General features: G+C 40.8%; 1 protein-coding gene across 44 annotated transcripts in view; it reads right to left on the bottom strand.

Annotated features, from left to right (window-relative positions):
• Positions 1-20,091, bottom strand: part of PLCB4 (phospholipase C beta 4) — a 409,930-nt gene that overhangs the window by 107,912 nt on the left and 281,927 nt on the right. For 40 of the 44 annotated variants that reach the window (XM_074004802.1, XM_074004805.1, XM_074004796.1 and 37 more), the window contains 2 exons: positions 10,443-10,522; positions 7,868-7,921 (listed from right to left, as the gene is read on the bottom strand). Coding sequence is in view for 32 of the 44 variants with exons in the window: in XM_015457802.4 (XP_015313288.2) it covers positions 7,868-7,921; positions 10,443-10,522 (134 nt within the window). In the remaining 12 variants the exon portion in view is untranslated. The remainder of the gene's footprint in view (positions 1-7,867; positions 7,922-10,442; positions 10,523-20,091) is intronic. The other 4 variants (XM_074004800.1, XM_074004791.1, XM_074004789.1 and 1 more) reach the window with 1 other exon arrangement.

The following is a 20,091-nucleotide window of genomic DNA, read 5'->3' on the forward strand; positions in this document are numbered from 1 at the left end:
TAGGGTAAAAGGAAAAGGAGAATAAAATTACTTCTCATTTGCTGATGTTTTTCATTTCCCAAACTAGTTCCTCCAGTGTCCCTCTGGTTCCCGGAGCTGGTTATGCTAGTGATGCAACTTGAATCTAAGACCAGGGGTCCCCTGGTGCTTGGGAGAACAAGGGGCAAGGGACACTGGAGGGACACACATTTATTTTTTATTTTTTTATTATACTTTAAGTTCTAGGGTACATGTGCACAAGGTGCAGGTTTGTTACATATGTATACATGTGCCATGTTGGTGTGCTGCACCCATTAACTCATCATTTACATTAGGTATATCTCCTAATGCTATCCCTACCCCTCCTGTCACCCCATGACAGGCTCCGGTGTGTGATGTTCCCCTTCCTGTGTCCAAGTGTTCTCACTGTTCAATTCCCACCTATGAGTGATGGTTTCCAGCTTCATCCATGTCCCTGCAAAGGACATGAACTCATCCTTTTTTATGGCTGCATAGTATTTCATGGTGTATATGTGCCACATTTTCTTAATCCAGTCTATCATTGACGGACATTTGAGTTGATTCCAAGTCTTTGTTATTGTGAATAGTGCCACAATAAACATGCGTGTGCATGTGTCTTTACAGCAGCATGATTTATAATCCTTTAGGTATATACCCAGTAATGGGATGGCTGGATCAAGTGGTATTTCTAGTTCTAGATCCTTGAGGAATCGCCACACTGTCTTCCACAATGGTTGAACTAGTTTACAGTCCCACCAACAGTGTAAAAGTGTTCCTATTTCTCCATATCCTCTCCAGCATCTGTTGTTTCCTGACTTTTTAATGATTGCCATTCTAACTGGTGTGAGATGGTATCTCATTGTGGTTTTGATTTGCATTTCTCTGATGGCCAGTGATGATGAGCATTTTTTCATGTATCTATTGGCTGCATAAATGTCTTCCTTTGAGAAGTGTCTATTCATATCCTTTGCCCACTTTTTGATGGGGTTGTTTTCTTCTTGTAAGTTTGTTTGAGTTCTTTGTAGATTCTGGATATTAGCCCTTTGTCAGATGAGTAGCTTGCAAAAATTTTCTGCCATTCTGTAGGTTGCCTGTTTACTCTGATGGTAGTTTCTTTCACTGTGTAGAAGCTCTTTCGTTTAATTAGATCCCATTTGTCAATTTTGGCTTTTGTTGCCATTGCTTTTGGTGTTTTAGACATGAATTCCTTGCCCATGCCTATGTTCTGAATGGTATTGCCTAGGTTTTCTTCTAGGGTTTTTATGGTTTTAGGTCTAACATTTAAGTCTTTAATCCATCTTGAATTAATTTTTGTATAAGGTGTAAGGAAGGGAACCAGTTTCAGCTTTCTACATATGGCTAGCCAGTTTTCCCAGCACCATTTATTAAATGGGGAATCCTTTCGCCATTTTTTGTTTTTGTCAGGTTTGTCAAAGATCAGATAGTTGTAGATGTGTGGCATTAATTCTGAAGGCTCTGTTCTGTTCCATTGGTCTATATCTCTGTTTTGGTACCAGTACCATGATATTTTGGTTACTGTAGCCTTGTAGTATAGTTTGAAGTCAGGTAGCGTGATGTCTCCAGCTTTGTTCTTTTGACTTAGGATTGTCTTGGCAATGAGGACTCTTTTTTGGTTCCATATGAACTTTAAAGTAGTTTTTTTCCTATTCTGTGAAGAAAGTCCTTGGTAGCTTGATGGGGATGGCACTGAATCTATAAATTACCTTGGGCAGTATGGCCGTTTTCACGATATTGATTCTTCCTATCCATGAGCATGGAATGTTCTTCCGTTTGTTTGTGTCCTCTTTTATTTCACTGAGCAGTGGTTTGTAGTTCTCCTTGAAGAGGTCCTTACAATCCCTTGTAAGTTGGATTCCTAGGTATTCTCTTTGAAGCAATTGTGAAAGGGAGTTCACTCATGATTTGCCTCTCTGTTTGTCTGTTATTGGTGTATAAGAATGCTTATGATTTTTGCACATTGATTTTGTATCCTGAGAGTTTGCTGAAGTTGCTTATCAGCTTAAGGAGATTTTGGGCTGAGACGATGGGGTTTTCTAAATATACAATCATGTCATCTGCAAACAGGGACAATTTGACTTCCTCTTTTCCTAATTGATTTTTTTTGAGATAGAGTCTCAGTCTGTCACCCAGGCTGAAGTGCAGTGGCGCTATCTCAGCTCACTGCAATCTCCGCCTCCCAGGTTTGAGCAATTCTCCTGCCTCCCCCTCCTGAGTAGCCAGGACTACGGGTGCACACCACCGCACCCAGCTAATTTTCATATTTTTAGTAGAGATGGAGTTTCACCATATTGGTCAGGCTGGTCTCAAACTCCTGATCTCAGGTGATCCACCCGCCTCAGCCTCCCAAAGTGCTAGGATTATAGGCGTGAGCCACAGCGCCCGGCTTGGTATACAAATTTTTGGACAAAAACAATGATAAATTCTGATGCTACCAAATTACCTTCTTATGCAAAAGGAATGTGACAGATAAGACAGTAGCTCTAGAACAAACCCTCATGTTGACGATATCTTGGCCTGGGGAAAAGGAGATGGCCCCTTACAACTCAACCCATGCCTTCAGTTTTCCTTATCCTGGTTCCCACACTTAACCACAGTTGACACAGGTGTGAACAGACATATTTTGTTCTTGTTTTCAAGCTAAACACCCTTGAGCCCCTCTGAAATGTCAGCTGCCTCAAGGATTAAGGACTTTATTATGAAAATGATGGGCTGGGTGAGGGGGAAGGGGAACAATTATCCAACGTTTCAACAAATCTCGGTAATACCCCAAGACATAGTATTTTTGGATAGCCTTTTAACTAGAACAGTGAGCACCAAGACTAGTAGAATAGATAACACCTTGATGAATACACTTTCTGGTAATGATAAAAGTAGGAGAGACTCTCCATTATAAATGTGTTGGTGCCACTCAGAATGAAAGCTATTAAGCAGAGGACTTGATGCCCTGGAACACCAAACTTATCTCTGACCCATACCTTAGCCACCAAGGAGGCTTCACTCGCTCCCTGATTGTGTTACCATGATAATTTAATTTTAACTCGACATTCAGAAGTCCAGCTTGACTTGAGGATGGAATTTTACTTCTATCCATGAAGGCTGGCTTTGGAATGCCTCCCCTGTGAGCACAGAAGGATGTTTAACAGCATCTCATGCCCGGCGTTTTTGTACTTTCCACCATCCATGCTAAGTACAAGGCAAGCTCTAAATGAGAGTGCTGATAGTTCATCTTTGTGAGTGGGAGAAAGCACCACTCCAGTGGCAGAGTAGGACTTCCCAAAATAGACTAAGAAGTAGCTTTAGGTAAATGAATTATGTGTTCATTCACAGCTTTATTGTTTCATGCCAGGTCCAAGAACACTTCAAGAAGTACATTTTTAAGAGTTCTTGAGACAGTTGTATTCAAATATAAGGAGGCCTGTGAATTCTCTTTAACAAATCTACAAATATGGGAGAGAATATGTATGTGACATCAATAAATGGTTAAGATTCCTAGTATAGAGGGTGCTATGTTTATATTTTTCATCTCTAGAGTTCATGTAATTTTTATACATTAAATTGGGATAAGACAAAAATTTTCTCGCCTTTTTAATTTAGGGGAAAGTAGCTGTTCAGGGTGACTTTTATTTCATAAAAAGTTTGTGTTAACCTAGCTAGTAAGACTGGTAGGATCTGGCACCTGCTATCAGGAGAAGAATCTCTGCACAGCAATCGCAGAGGTATCCCAGCTAACTGAAGCCTCTGTTAGATTTGGACATGCCTGGCATAACAAGATGAAAACTGATCAACATGGGCATGAATTCAGCGGGTACGGAGCCTGAGCCTTTCCGGTGAAACAGAACCTGGGTACCAATAGGTTCTATTTCCTACACAGGAATTGAATCTTTGGCTAGGGTTTGGCCAGATGCCGAAAAATAGAAAGTAGAAGAATGTCTCAAGGGGAAGGGAGATGGAGCGGGGAAAGAGGAGAGATAATATCGTGGCTGTGTTTCATGGGAACATAGAGTATTTACAAAGGGAATGTGATTTACTCAAATCTCTAGATAGCCCCATGTCCACATAAGCTTAGTGCCTCATAGCTAACTGGTACTCAGTGAGTTTTTGTTGAATCAAAATAAACCACCGCCCATTCCCCAAAAGAAATGCTACAAAAGCAAACACCCCTGAGTTGTGTCCAGTCCTATTAGAGTCCTGGTTAAATTCTATTCCAGGGGACTTTGCAAGTGGCTAAAACAGCAGCGATCCTATAAACTAAGGGAGTCCTACTCTTTGCTAGCTGGCACAGGGTCTGCAATCTATATAATGGTTTTAACACCACATTCTGAAATTTACAGAGAACTCTTCAGTGAAGGATGGGGCAACTGCCCCAGCAGAATCATATCTTCTTCATGCGCTGCTGGGCCTTCAGGATATGGATGGGCTGATTATATAGGAGTGCTTCCAAGACTGCACCTGCGGCTCTCAGCCTTCTCTAACACAGCCATCTTGTTTGAGATCTCTTCCAGCCCCTGCCCACAACTAATGTCTGGCAACTCATTTCTCAATTTTCTAGTCATTGGTGTCCACTCCAGGTTACGAGGGAGGAGGGAAGGTGGCAAAAGAGAAGTGTTATTTCCAAAACTTTGGTCTGAGTGGGAGGATAAACTGAGTGTGAATTTGTGAATTGGAGAGAAAGGCAGACTGCATGGGTTATGTACACAGCAAGACAAGAGAAGAGGGAGATTTTCTTCATGTGTTATTCCTGCAACTTCCTGGATATTAAATTTTGGTTTAATGCTAAACAGCAGGAACACTTCCCAAGCTATGTAATCACTCTGAAGCCAGATCTCTTTTAATATTATGGACAGTACACTAATAGTTTCCATTTTAAAACCTTCAGAATGATAGTGAAGAAATAACGTTTTTATAGTATTTACTCTTCATATCCATTAAAACATTCACAACAATTTCCACCTAACTCTTGGCAGCTCATTCACCAATAGAGTTATCTGATTTTTTTTTTTTTTGGCATGGTATCAATTTTCCATCAACTCTAACAAATTGCCCCCAAATCACAGCTGCCTTGTGTCAAACACCTGTTAATACTGGCAAGTACCACGGAGTCCATGTAAAAGAGAGCTAAAGAAGACACCAAAATATCTAAGCTATTTCTACAAAAACGTGGTAATAATTTTTTATGTGAACATGTTAGATAAAAATCAATGGAATCAGAAACGACTTCAAAGCTTGTATGACAATGACTTGATTCGTAGGATACATACAAATGAAACCAAGACTGCTGGTTAGAAGTGCTTTGATCACAATCTATGTGTCTCTACTTTGCCCATTTCCTGAACCTTATCTTGGAAGAAAAAGCAGGATAGTAAGGCATGTAAAAACACATCCAGCCTACATTTCTATTCTTCACACTGCTTTGTGCTGTCTGATTTTAAATAAAAATGCAATAGCCGTAGGGTACTGGGATACATTAAAATAATTGTTCTGCTATTGCTCTACTGAGCAAAGGATTTTAAATAAGGATAAGCGTAAAGTATCTGCCAATAGCCATCATTCAAGGCTGCTAACAGGGCTTTTTTCAAACTTCTAAAGTAGACAAAAAGTTGACTTGCTAGCAAGTTATGAAATAAAAGCAGAGAATCCTACAGATAGATTTGGAAAGACCACAACAAATGCATGAGGTCTGTGACTCAGTAAGCCCTCAATAAAGGGTTAAATTAAAAAAATATATTGTCCAAGGTCTTCTTCATGACTTCTATGCTTTACATTTTCTCGATATTTAAGTGGTCACATGGATACTTTAGGTCGTGATTGTTTAATACACAAGACTGAGAAAAACGACGACTTCTGGGACAATTCTGTTAAATATGAAAAGAGTAATGTCAAGGGAGTATGGAGATAGTCTCACAGGGATGCAGAACGGAAGCTGCAGAGCAGAATGAAACAGCTGAGAAGGGAAGGTGGGAAAGGAGAGTCAGAAATGGCCAGGAGCCACCAGCACATGCCACTGCTCCGTGCATCTACACAGATGCTGTGCACTCGGTGACCTGGTCATCTCTGAAAGAAAGATCAATTCTAAGACAGGATTCCATCTAGTAGTTCTGGGGTTTGTTTGTTATTAATTGTCAATTTGCTTATTTGTTAAAGTGGTGTCCAGAGAAGTGAACATAAACCTGAGTCTGGAGAATCCTGGAAGATAGAGTTGGTATCTGGAGAACCCATGTTTGATTCTGGTCATGGGCTTAGGTTCATGAATCCAGATACACGCCTGTCTTCATGTGAACAGCAGATGCCCTGGGACCCAGCCCAACTTCTGGAATTTCCATGAATGCTTAAAACAAACACCAACCACAAAGGTACTAGAGAGTGGTAAAGAATTCCCATCACTGCTGCCGAAAGAGTTTCCAACTGCACCAGAGACCATGTGTAAACCCTAACCTCTGGAAGGACGTGAGAAGCAGAAAAGAGGGATGCATGGGGAATTCTCAGAGGGTGAAATCTGTCTACCTAAGTATCAAAGAACACATGTGGAGCACGTATCCTGTCCATGTTTTCTTTATTCTTGATTCCACCCAAGCCTTTTATTTATTTATTTATTTATTTATTTATTTATTTGTTTGTTTGTTTTTTGAGATGGAGTCTTGCTCTGTCGCCCAGGCTGGAATGCAGTGGCAGGATCTCGGCTCACTGCAAGCTCTGCCTCCTGGGTCCACGCCCTTCTCCTGCCTCAGCTTCTCAAGTACCTGGGAGTATAGGCGCCCACCACCAACCCCAGCTAATTTTTTTTTTTTTTTTTTTTTGTATTTTTAGTAGAGACGGGTTTCACTATGTTAGCTAGGATGGTCTTGATCTCCTGACCTCGTGATCCACCCACCTTGGCCTCCCAAATCCTGCTGGGATTACAGGCGTGAGCCACCGCACCAAGCCCCAAGCCTTTTTATTCTTTGTCACTGTTACCTGCATCAGGGCAAAAGTGGAAAGGACAGCTCCACAGAGTGTGTGGTGTCAGTTACAGTACACGTAGGCAGCACGGTACAGTAGGCAGCACGAAGCCAGAGGAGGAGCCCTATCTACCCTGAGCACCAGATGAGCAGCAAAGCCCAGAATGAAAATGCTCTGTTCAGAGGCATCACAATTCTCAAGACATGGTCCACACCCTTCCACAGTAGGTGCACAATATAATCTTTAAGTTTAGCTAACAGTTGCTCAGGGCAAATAAGCAAAAGAAACATAAATCCTAAAAACCCACTTATTTGCAGATTTTAAAAAACAGTGCTGGCCGGGCGCAGTGGCTCACACCTGTAACGAGGCAGGTGGATCATGAAGTCAGGAGATCAAGACCATCCTGGCTAACATGGTGAAACCCTGCCTCTACTAAAAATACAAAAACAATTAGCCAAGCGTGATGGCAGGTGCCTGTAGTCCCAGCTACTCGGGAGGCTGAGGCAGGAGAATGGCGTGAACCTGGAGGCGGAGCGTGCAGTGAGCAGAGATCTCGCCACTGCACTCCAGCCTGGGCAACAGAGCAAGACTCCATCTCAAAAAAAACAAAACAAAACAAAACAAAAAAACAAAACAAAACAAAAAAAGTGCTACATTTTCTGATGTATTTTAAGTTGTCAAAGTACCTCTTTTGCCACCTATTTTGACAAAAAAAAAAAAAAATGCAGCTTTACTTCCGTAAATGATTTTTACCAACTGAATATAGCATTTGTCAAAGCAATTGAAACTAAGATTCCAGAAATATCTTTAAAGCATTTAACACATAAATACTTGTGAAGGGTTCTCTCTTTGGTTTGGGATCACAAGGGTTGATCCAGGGCATGGACAGCAGATAGGAATGATTACTTACCTCCTAACTGGAATTTTACCATTTGTGTTGGTCATAAATGCCAATTTCATCCAGCTGCAAAACAATAGCAATAACACTGCCTTAATGTTTCTTAGGGTGAACAGCTTCAATTCTGTTAAGAACTTTAAAACAAAGTTCATTCAAATCAAGAACATTGGTTCTGAAAATCAGACAATTATGTACTATGAGATGAATTTAGGGTTGTCAGATTTAGCACATAAATATACAGAGCTCTCAGTTAAACTTGAATTTCAGAAAAACAGCTTTTTTTTTTACTGTAAGTATATTCCAAATATTCCATAGGATATACTTATACTAAAATATAATTTGTTTCTTATCTAAAATTCATATTTAACTAAGTGTCCTCTATTTTATCTGGCAACCCTAGCTAAATGAGATGACTGCATGCTTGCAATGAGCAAAACACATCGTTTGTACTTATTTGCGATTGGTCTGCTCGATTATTGCTCTGTAATAATATATTAAAGTGGTGGGAAATGCAACTGCACGGTGACACCAGCCAGCCTTGTCTTGAGGACTCATGAGAACTCATCATTCCCAGCTCCTAGTGCTGCCAAGTACTGATCACATGGGTGCCTCCTTAATTTCCAGTGGTAAGACTAGTTCATCAACTCAAATTGATGGTGAACAATTCCTTGCTTTCCCCAGGCTTTCAGGAGACTCAGAACCTTTATCTGTACTTTGGAGCTAGGACTCTTCTTTGCTAATGACTCCCATTCTCACTGTTTCCAATCAAAATGTGCTAACAATCTGCAGAACATGATGATGTGGTAAAGTTTCTGTCTTAAGTTTCATAGACGCACCACTAACTACTTTAATAAGGGGATGTTTTAGGGATGAAGGGAGTAAGCGAAGAAGATTGGGCAGAAAAAAGAGTTAAGCAAAGTTGTGGTCTCAGATGGAGTTTGATTTAGCTTGAACTCACGTGAGATTGTGAGTGAACTCTCATGTGATTTGTGCCAGATTTGGCAGTAAGAGGGATGGCCTACTGTACCCCATTGCAGCTCATCATTGGCTGTGGACTTCCCGCCAGAGGAGGGAAGAGTATAATCTTCCAGGAATGGGAGTTCCCCTTCAGCAGAGGGCAATGCTCTGAAGAAGCGGACAGGTCTGAGCCCTTGGTGAGCCCATCCCCATGGCAGATGATGGTTGGGTGAACACCAGCTTCATAAAGGGATCTGGGCAGGATGTTGCCAGATCTCATGTCAGCTACAGATATTTGTGTCACTCAGGTATAAGTAAGCCTTCTAAAAGTTTTTGACCTTTTAGGACTATCAGTGCCTGAAGTCATAACATCAGAATATCCACTGGGTTTCTCTTTAAAAACACATGCCAGGGCAACTGCAGAGGAAAAGGAGAAGCAGCTGCACAACAAATAGAAATAGATAAGACGAAATAACTTTCCTCCACTAAGAGGATGAAAGAAAATTGGAGGGATACCATAACAATTAAGGTAAGTAGTACTGAATAAAGAATACTTTCCAATTTCATCTGCATGGTAATTTTGATGGGGACAGTGAGGAACAAGTCTAAGAATTTGCCATGGTGAAGCTCGGATTTATAGCCTAGAGACTATACCTGTAAGCACCTGCTACAATGACCAGAAGATAAGACATGACAGTACCTTTAGGACTAACCTCTTGGCCCATTGCCAAGTGAGTATGATGAATCACACTCATGATGCTCGGGCATAATTTTGAGAGATGCAGGCTTATCCCTGCAATTTCTCGACATGGTTACTCTTGGCACCTCACAGCTGCCTGCCAACGGCCCTGTGAAGGCAGATGGCCCCCACCTTCATGGATCACTGCTTTTCAAACTGGCTGACATTTGACTTTGGCTAGGATTCCTTTGTGGGTGATTTTCATGTCACCTTGAAAGGTTAACTTGGGTAGGATTTAAATCTACTACTGTAGTACTCCTCTGGATTTCAGATACTGTAAGCTGGAGTAATTCCTTCTTTCATGGAAACAATAAATTCGGAAATCACCATTGGATCCTTTATCAAATCTTTAAATGACTGAATCCTACAGAAAAAAATTCAGAGGTATCTTTGAATTCCTGATTGTGTGCTAAACAGGGAGCACAGCACTTGGGGCTGAGGCTTCTTTTTCACTCTAGCATGGGTGTGTTGGCAAGTGCTTCTCTTGGCCACACTCCTCATTTCTCAGTTTTGTGCAGCAGAGGATTGAATTATCCCAGCACTCAGCGATGGCCCCAGACATGGGCAGAGCTGTCTGTCAGAAAACTCAGTCTGGGGACACAAAAGCCAGTACCCACAACTGACAGGATACAGAGTGACTCAGGTTCCAGTGTCCTTTGGCCATCAACTATTCTTTTCATATAGGTTTTGGGCTGTGGGTTTATCATGCGTACCCTTCTAGGTGGTATGAAGAGTACCGATGTGTGTTGGCCAACTCCAAGGTCAGGAGCATGGAGGGAAAGGCAAGTAGGAATTTGCCTGAGGAGGAAGGAACCACCTAAACTTCATCTCTTCATCTGACCATTTGTTTGATAACTGCCAAGAAGAAAGAGTAATGCAAACAACACTCACTGTTTCTTGAGGCACGTCATTGGACTGACATTGTTGGCCCTGAAGTTGTGTATGATTGATCTCAGGCCTTCTACCCATTGCTGAAAGAGAAAAAAAATATTCTTGGTGAGCAAATCTGCTGGAGTTAAATAGAGTGGTTTTTATTGGATAGATTGTATCCATTTTGTGTAATAAAAACACAAACTCTTCTTTTGTCCCTTTCCTGTTGCACAGTCATCTATATTTTGCCTGCTCATATTTTATTCTTTAATAAACAGCTTTCATTCTTTCCATGAAGACAAATGTGCCATCTCTTGTGCCATTAAACTCTGGGCTGCCACAAAGGAATGCTGCCCACTGATTGACTTGTGAAGCTTTCCATTTGCGGCTTGTTTAAATATAAGCCCTTTTTCAGTTGCTGACAATCTTAGTTATTTCCAACCAGCATTATACAATACATAATGACATATTTATTTTTATTTTAGGGGATAAATGCATAGGGTTTCATCAATTTTATTGTGTGATCCTTTCAATCTAAGAGTTTGTTACATATCTTACCTGACTGTGTTTTCCAGCAAAGCCTTAAAAAGTAAAATGTTCTTTGATTGCCAGGGTGATCAGAGCAAACAGCGATGTGTTCACATAATTTCTGTATAAGGCCTTGGACCTCACTTGTAGTTCATACCATCACTCCATGGATTTACAAGGACAAGTGAAGGGAGATTGTGCATGGCAGTAGAGGAATTTGGGTCTCTAAAAGGGCATTTACTAGAAAAGCTTAGCCCATGAATTAAGGCCAAATCTGCCCTTGGGTCCAAAAACTGATGCCAATGAATGCCATAAAAGAATCACACCCTTGGCAAAACACTTCGTAGCAAATTGATATTGTGGGTTAAATAGAACTGTGGCCCACACATAAGCTGATTCCTTACCTTCTTAGGTTTACAGCCTGACTGCTTAGATTTATGGCTTAGTGCTGAGGAAGGGAAAATATCTTGGAATAGACAGTAATATAGATGTAAACTCTATCTGCACTGTCTAGTATGGTATCCACTAGTCACATATGGCTATTTAAATTTAATAAAGTTCAGTGTCTCATTTGTACTAATCACATTTTACATGCTTAAACACCAATATGGGGTTGATGGCTCAGACAGTGCAGATAAAGAATATTTCCATCATCACAGATGGTACTGTTGGACAGCACTGCCTAGTAGAACCAGGTTTAAAAAAGTCAAGCAATTTAATCTCTGTAAGGGCAAAGGTGATGACTACATTCCAACAGAGTATGGTTTTGTTTTGCTTTGTTTTTTGCTGTTTAACATTTCTTTTAATTGTGTTAAAAATGGATATAACATAAAATTTATCCCTTCACCGTTTTTAAATGAAAAATTCAGTGGCAGTAAGTACATTCACGTTGTTATGCAACCAACATAAACAGTCATCTCCAGAACTATTTTCCTCTTGCAAAACTGAAACTCCATATCCATTAAATAACTCCCCATCCCCCCTCCTCTCAGCCCTTGATTAATATTAATACCATTCTCCTTTCTGTCTCTATGATTCTGACTATGCTAGGTGCGTCATATAAGTGGAACCATACAGAATTTGTCGTTTCGTGACTGGCTTTCTTCACTTAGCATAATGTCCTCAAGGTTCATCCATGCTCTACCATGTATCGGAATTTCTTGCCTTTTAAAGGCTGAATACGCTCATCTATTCATCTCTGATGGACTCCTTGTCCATTGTGAATCGTATGTCTACTATGAACATTGGTATCCAAATAACTCAAGTTACTGCTTTCCATTCTTATTTATGGATAAATAACCAGATGTGGAACTTCTGGATCATAAAGTAATTCTATTTTTTAATTTTTAAAAGAAACACCATACTCTTTTTCATCGTGGCCATACCATTTTTCCCCCCCACCAACAAAGGACTGCAAATGCAACAAGGGAACCCTTTTGCTCAAGGGTTCTAATTTGTCTACATCCTCAACAACACTTGTTATGTTTCTGGGATTTTTTGTTTGTTTGTTTTCTTAAGTAGTAGGCAAACTAATGGATGTGAATCTAATAGTTTTTACTGATCCTGGTCATACCTAACAGTTTTCTGAGGGAAGGCTCAGGGGTTATAAGAGGTAAATTTTCTTTTGTGACTAGCAAAAGCAGAGCTGTAAATAGCATCGAAAGCCTCAGCATAATGGTGGAGTCAGGATTCTGAAGGAAGAGGAAGAAATGAAATAGTAGAATTAAAGAAATGCCTCAATTATTTTTCATCGGCAGACCTCACTTCCTCTGTCAGGCTAAATATGGACTATAACTCCCTGGAGACTATCAAATATCCTGTTATTGACCTAACAAACCACAGGCCCACACAGAGTTTCCCAAGAATAGACAGAAAAAGCACAAATAATTGGGTTGGCATTAACTAGGATGCATTTTCTCAACCTGCAGGCTTATTATATGTTCCAAAACAAAAAACAAAGTCCATAGTTTGCTAAGACAAAAAAAAAAAAAAAAAGTGGACAATTTCTGAGACTGTTCACTGAGATTTTTCTGATCATTCTAATTTAGTTGTTTCTCGAGATAAATTACAGTGGTGGTGCACTTTGAAGAGGCTTAAACAACTTTCATCCATCTTTCGAACAGACAACACTGGCAAGGAATCTTGTTTATTGTGATGGAAAGGTTAGTGAGAGTGACCTTTAAGGCCATCACTCCAGTGACAGGGCCCATGCTTTAGTTAGTAGGAAATGCCACCAGCATCCTCAGAAGCCCTAAAGGGCACTGGGAGGGAAGGTTGCTGCCTCTTTCTTCTTGCAATGATGAAAAGTGAGGTCAATGGCCTTGCCTAAGGTCACAGAGCAGCTGGTGCAGGGCAGACAGGCAACAAGAGCTCTGTGGTACATTCTTCGTGTTGGAGATTTTTATTTTCACTCAATGGCTTGCCCATACTTCTCTCCTCATGACATGGTAAAGGCCCCTTCTATTACTGTTCAGGTAAAGTACACGTAACATAACAAGGGCAAAGGACTGTAGGAAAAATACTAATGCTTCTTTGTCTTGTTGTTGTTGTTTAACATAAAATAGATGAAATGCCAGCAGGTGTCAGCAGAGCCCTGGAGTTTTGTTGGAAAGTAGTTTACCAGGAGTAAACTAGATGACTATCAACTTGTTTGACCATTTCCAGACAAACAGAAGCAATAAACCATGAATTGGATAATTTTTTGAATTGCTGAAAATAAGCTCCTGTGGTAATCATCTACATAGTGACCAAGAGGTGTATTTTCCAGTTTTTGGAACACAAGTCATTGGCTGGATGGCAACATGACTTGTGCCACAGTCATGAGACTGTGATGACTCCTGAGATGACTCCTGCCACATTGGGCACTTTCCTTCTGGTCTGGCCACCCCAAGCCAAAGCCTGAGTCTGGGTTCTAGGGAACCAGACGAGAGGAGGTCATCTCTGATGTTCAGATCACCATAGTTTCCCTGCTTCCCTAGTAGCTTGTTAATTGTTACTGTTCTCTCATTTTTTTAACCTTTTCTAACCATTCCTAAGTTAACTTAAAGCGTATTTCAGCCCTTCTAAGAAGAAGGGGGTGATGCCTCCAGCTTTGTTCTTTTGACTTAGGATTGTCTTGGAGATGCAGGCTCTTTTTTGGTTCCATATGAACTTTAAAGCAGTTTTTCCAATTCTGTGAAGAAACTCGTTGGTAGCTTGATGGGGATGGCATTGAATCTATAAATAACCTTGGGCAGTATGGCATTTTCACGATATTGATTATTCCTATCCATGAGCATGGTATGTTCTTCCATTTGTTTGTGTCCTCTTTTATTTCACTGAGCAGTGGTTTGTAGTTCTCCTTGAAGAGGTCCTTTACATCCCTTGTAAGTTGGATTCCTAGGTATTTTATTCTCTTTGAAGCAATTGTGAATGGAAGTTCATTTATGATTTGGCTCTCTGTTTGTCTGTTACTGGGAACAAAGCTGGAGGCATCACGCTACCTGACTTCAAACTATACTACAAGGCTACAGTAACCAAAACAGCATGGTACTGGTACCAAAACAGAGATATAGACCAATGGAACAGAACAGAGTCCTCAGAAATAATACCACACATCTACAGCCATCTGATCTTTGACAAACCTGAGAGAAACAAGAAATGGGGAAAGGATTCCCTATTTAATAAATGGTGCTGGGAAAATTGGCTAGCCATAAGTAGAAAGCTGAAACTGGATCCTTTCCTTACTCCTTATACGAAAATTAACTCAAGATGGATTAGAGACTTAAATGTTAGACCTAATACCATAAAAACCCTAGAGGAAAACCTAGGTAGTACCATTCAGGACATAGGCATGGGCAAAGACTTCATGTCTAAAACACCAAAAGCAACGGCAGCAAAAGCCAAAATTGACAAATGGGATCTCATTAAACTAAAGAGCTTCTGCACTGCAAAAGAAACTACCATCAGAGTGAACAGGCAACCTACAGAATGGGAGAAAATTTTTGCAATCTACTCATCTGACAAAGGGCTAATATCCAGAACCTACAAAGAACTCAAACAAATTTACAAGAAAAAAACAAACAACCCCATCAAAAAGTGGGCAAAGGATATGAACAGACATTTCTCAAAAGAAGACATTCATACAGCCAACAGACACATGAAAAAATGCTCATCATCACTGGCCATCAGAGAAATGCAAATCAAAACCACAATGAGATACCATCTCACACCAGTTAGAATGGCAATCATTAAAAAGTCAGGAAACAACAGGTGCTGGAGAGGATGTGGAGAAATAGGAACACTTTTACACTGTTGGTGGGATTGTAAACTAGTTCAACCATTATGGAAAACAGTATGGCGATTCCTCAAGGATCTAGAACTAGATGTACCATATGACCCAGCCATCCCATTACTGGGTATATACCCAAAGGATTATAAATCATGCTGCTATAAAGACACATGCACACGTATGTTTATTGCGGCACTATTCACAATAGCAAAGACTTGGAATCAACCCAAATGTCCATCAGTGACAGACTGGATTAAGAAAATGTGGCACATATACACCATGGAATACTATGCAGCCATCAAAAAGGATGAGTTTGTGTCCTTTGTAGGGACATGGATGCAGCTGGAAACCATCATTCTTAGCAAACTATCACAAGAACAGAAAACCAAACACCGCATGTTCTCACTCATAGGTGGGAACTGAACAATGAGATCACTTAGACTCGGGAAGGGGAACATCACACACCGGGGCCTATCATGGGGAGGGGGGAGGGGGAGGGATTGCAACTGGGAGTTATACCTGATGTAAATGATGAGTTGATGGGTGCTGACGAGTTGATGGGTGCAGCACAGCAACATGGCACAAGTATACATATGTAACAAACCTGCACGTTATCCACATGTACCCTAGAACTTAAAGTATAATAATAAAAAATAATTAAAAAAAAAAATAAGAAGGGGGAAAGAAAGACTCTTCAAGGGACTTGAGGGCTTGTGCTGAATTGTTTGGAGGGCAAGGAGAGAAAGAGAAGCTGACTCTAATTCTTTCCTGGAACTTTTGACCTCTCCCCTGGGACTCCTTAAATTTATTTTCACCACCCAGACTCTGTCCAATTTCCAGGCAAATGTTTAGACCTTGCCCTTACCCATCTATCACCTTTACTCCAGGAACATTATGACTGACATAGGCAAAAATAATCTCTTTCCCATGAAAATACAAACGTAGAGAGACACAGATACAACAAACCCAAACAAAAAATACTATGAACTTACACTGAGCATATATTTTACTTTTTTCTTTTAAAAATATTGCTTATGTTATGAAAACAATATTCAAATTGTTTCCCCCATGTTTCCCCCATGTTATGAAAACAATATTAAAATATGCTTCATAGGAAAATGTAAAGCAAAGAAATATACACTAAGAAGCAAACATCGCCCCAAATCTCATGACGTATATTAAGAATTGGCCACCAATAACATTGTGCCATCAGTATTTCCTTTTTTTGTTGTTTTTCTAAGATGGAGTTTTGCTCTATCACCCAGGCTGGAGTGCAGTGGTGCTATCTCGGCTCACTGCAACCTCTGCCTCCCAGGTTCAAGTGATTCTCCTGCCTCGGCCTCCTGAGTAGATGGGATTGCAGGTGCCCGCCACCATGCTCGGCTAATTTTTAGTTTTATTTTTGTACTTTGAGTAGAGACGGGGTTTCACCATGTTGGCCAGGGTGGTCTCGAACTCCTGACCTCAGGTGATCTGTCCACCTCGGCCTCCTAAAGTGCTGGAATTACAGGCGTGAGCAACTGCGCCCCAGTCTGCTATTGGTATTTCTAACCTTTCACTAGGCACAGGCTGGTCTGTCATCCTAAAATAACTAGTCCTGTTATTCATCAGGCAGCACTATTTCCAATCTTAGAGTTCCAATCTTATCTCTAGTTTTTGATCCTGAAGAATTATTTTTAGTCTTTAGTCAAAGAAGCATATTGTCAACGGAAAAATGAACAGAGACCCTGTGGCACTCTCCAAGTTTGTGACATGATTTTCTCCAAAGGGACTCAGTAGCATCCTCTTTCATCTTTTGATGTTTGGCTCTGTTTTCACAGAAGATACTACTGGTGAAGTCATCTTAACTAAGTTGTTCAAAAGTTAACTAGAGGCTTGTTATTAAAATGTAGTCCAGGGACCAGCAGCATCAGGATCACCTGAGAACTTGTTAAAATGCAAATTATCAGGCCCCAGGTTGAATCCATCTTTAGGATGGGAAATAGGAATCTGTGTTTTAATCAGCCTTCCATGTGATTCTTTTGCACACAGACACACACATTTAAGAAGCACTGTTCTAAACCCTTACTACTCAAAAGGCCCCTAGACCAACAGCATCAACATCATCTGGGAGCTTGTTAGGAATACAGAGTCCCAGGTCTCATCCCAGAACCATGGAAGCAGAACCTGCATTTTAGCAGGATGCCCAGGTGACTGGTACGCACACTAGAATTTGAGAAGCATAGGTCTAAAAGAGCAGCCCCCCTCAACTTGGAGTTCTCCTTCCACTGTTCATATAAGATGTGAGTTTGGTTTTTGTCTTTGTTTGACACACAACAAAATACCATATATGGGTAGCTTATAAACAACAGAAATTTATTTCTCACAGTTCTGGGGACTGGGGAATCCAAGATCAAGGTGCCAACACATTCGGTGGCAGCTTTCTAGTTCACAAGTGGTGCCTTCTAGCTGTGTCCTCATGCAGTGGAAAGGGCAAGGGGGCTATCTGGTGCCTTTTTAAAATAAGGACACTAATCCCATTCCTGAGGTCTCCATGCTTATGACCTAATCACCTCCCAAAGGCCCCATCCCCTAATGCCATCACCTTAGAGGGTAGGATTTCAGCTTATGAATTTTGGTAGGACACAAACATTCAGGACACAACAGTTTCCTAAGGGAGCTGCTGTTTCCGAGAGTGACTACACATGGGATATCCTATCTCATAGTGATGGCCCTGGGAAAAGCCCCATGGTTCCAGACTCATTCTTGGTTTTTGTCATGTCCCACCCTACCTGGGCTGAACAAATGTGTTCACTAGAATGGAAACTCTGACCTGCACATTTTTAGGGGATTGAGGTTCACATTTCTTGTATGTGGAAGCAAGAGGATGCAAGATGCTACAGGCAGCAGCTTTCATCTTCTCTATGTCTGAGCTGGAAGAAGAATCAATGACAGGGCCATCTGAAATATTTAAAACATGGGAACTTCTTGGTATTGGCAACTCATAAATCTAGATCGATGAATTTTTTTGTTGTTTTCTTGTTTTACTTTTATTTTTGTTTTGAGACAGGGTTTTGTTCTGTTGCCCAGGCTGGAGTGCAGTGGCCACAATCACAGCTCACTGCTGTCTTGACCTCCCTGGGACCAGATGATCCTCCCACCTCAGCTTCCCAGAAGCTGAGACCACAAGTGTGAGCCACCACACCCAGCCAATTTTTGTATTTTTTGTAGACATGGGGGTCTCGCCATGTTGCCCAGGCTGGTCTCAAACTCCTGGGCTCAAGTTATGTACCTGCTTGGGCCTCCTAAAGTGCTGGGATTACAGGCATGAGCCACTTCACCCAGCCTATTTTTTGTTTAAGTGAATGGAGATAAGAAAAAGTCGGCATTTTTCAAGTAGCTACTTTCAAGGTGCTTAATTGCTCTATTAATTAGTTTTAATCTGCTCAAATAATATGTCAGGAATGTATATGATTTGAAATATAGATTTTGACTCCTTGGCACTGTGAGTTCTGTTAAGACCTAAAGGGCATTCAAGAGAAATAAGACCCATTTCCATGCACTTGGAGCAACTATGAAGCTTTTCAAGTACAGATTTCCACAGGATCTAATCTTGTCTAAGATAGAATTCCTTATAAGGTGCTTAGATGTAAAACTGCAACATTTCACAAATCTCCAGATGAATGCTATTCAGTGCAGGAACTACACCTTCATCTTAAGCTAGAAATTTAGTCTCATGAAAGCATTTGAGCTTTAGCTTGCCACGAAATATAGCCAGTGCCTCAGATTCTAAAATAAATAGGGACTGTAGATAAATCACCACCAACATGTTTCCTCTTATGAGTCTATAAAAGCATGGCAAATGAAATCATTTCATTTTAATTAGGAGAAGGTTTAGTTGGCATTAAATTGTCAGTATTTAACTTTGAGGGCAGGATAAAGGGAAGAGATTTCCAGCTGGTACATTGTTAAAAGAACTATGTGAATAGCACTTAGAGACTAGACTGGTAGTTCCCAGCACCTGTGGTACATTAGAATCACCTGGGGGAACTTATAAGCCATTTCAGAAGCCTGGGTCTCACCCTAGAGATTCTAACTAATAATTAGAATGTGCTTGGGCTATCAATTTCCTTTTTTAAACACTACAGATAATTCTAACGTGAACCTATAGTTGAGGACCACTGAACTAGATGATGTGAACTAAATTTGGTTTGGGCAGGTGTTTCTCAAACTTTAATGTGCATTTGGATCACCTGGGGGCATTTGTGAACCACAGCATTGGATTCAGTAAGCCTGGCGTCTGCATTGAGATTCCGCATTTCTAACAAGCTTCCAAGAGATACCAGGCAGGCATTTGGGCTTGCCAGATTCCTGTGCCCTGGGCTCACAAGGATACCAGGGCTTGTACCTTATTTCTAGACAAATTGTGTATTTTGAATACCATGAAGAGCTCCACCAAAGAAAAGGTAGTTCCAGTCTGCATTATGCCAGAGGTTCTCAAGTGTGGTTCCCTTGATCAGCGGGTTGACCATTGCGTAGGAGCTTACCATAAGTGCCCATTCTCAGGCCCTATCCCAAATCTACGGAATCAGCAACTTGGGGGCAGGTCCCAGCAATCTGCATTTTAACAAGCCTCCAGGTGTCTATCATGCAGCAACCACTCCAGTAGGCGAGTATCAGAGCACCTGGTGCTAATGAGAGAAAAAATTAACTGAAGGGGATGTGTAGGTGGCCACGGAAGGGTAGGCTTGTTTTATTTTGAATTAATTTTATTGAGGTATAATTTATATATAATGATTGACTTTTAAGCTTTGATTTAAATTTTTCAAATGCTAACTAACCACCTTTAGGGTGATTACTTAAAATTTTAAATTCTCATTCCCTGGTTTTGCA

The sequence above is a fragment of the Macaca fascicularis genome, chromosome 10 (assembly GCF_037993035.2).
Source record: "Macaca fascicularis isolate 582-1 chromosome 10, T2T-MFA8v1.1".
NCBI lineage: Eukaryota > Metazoa > Chordata > Mammalia > Primates > Cercopithecidae > Macaca > Macaca fascicularis.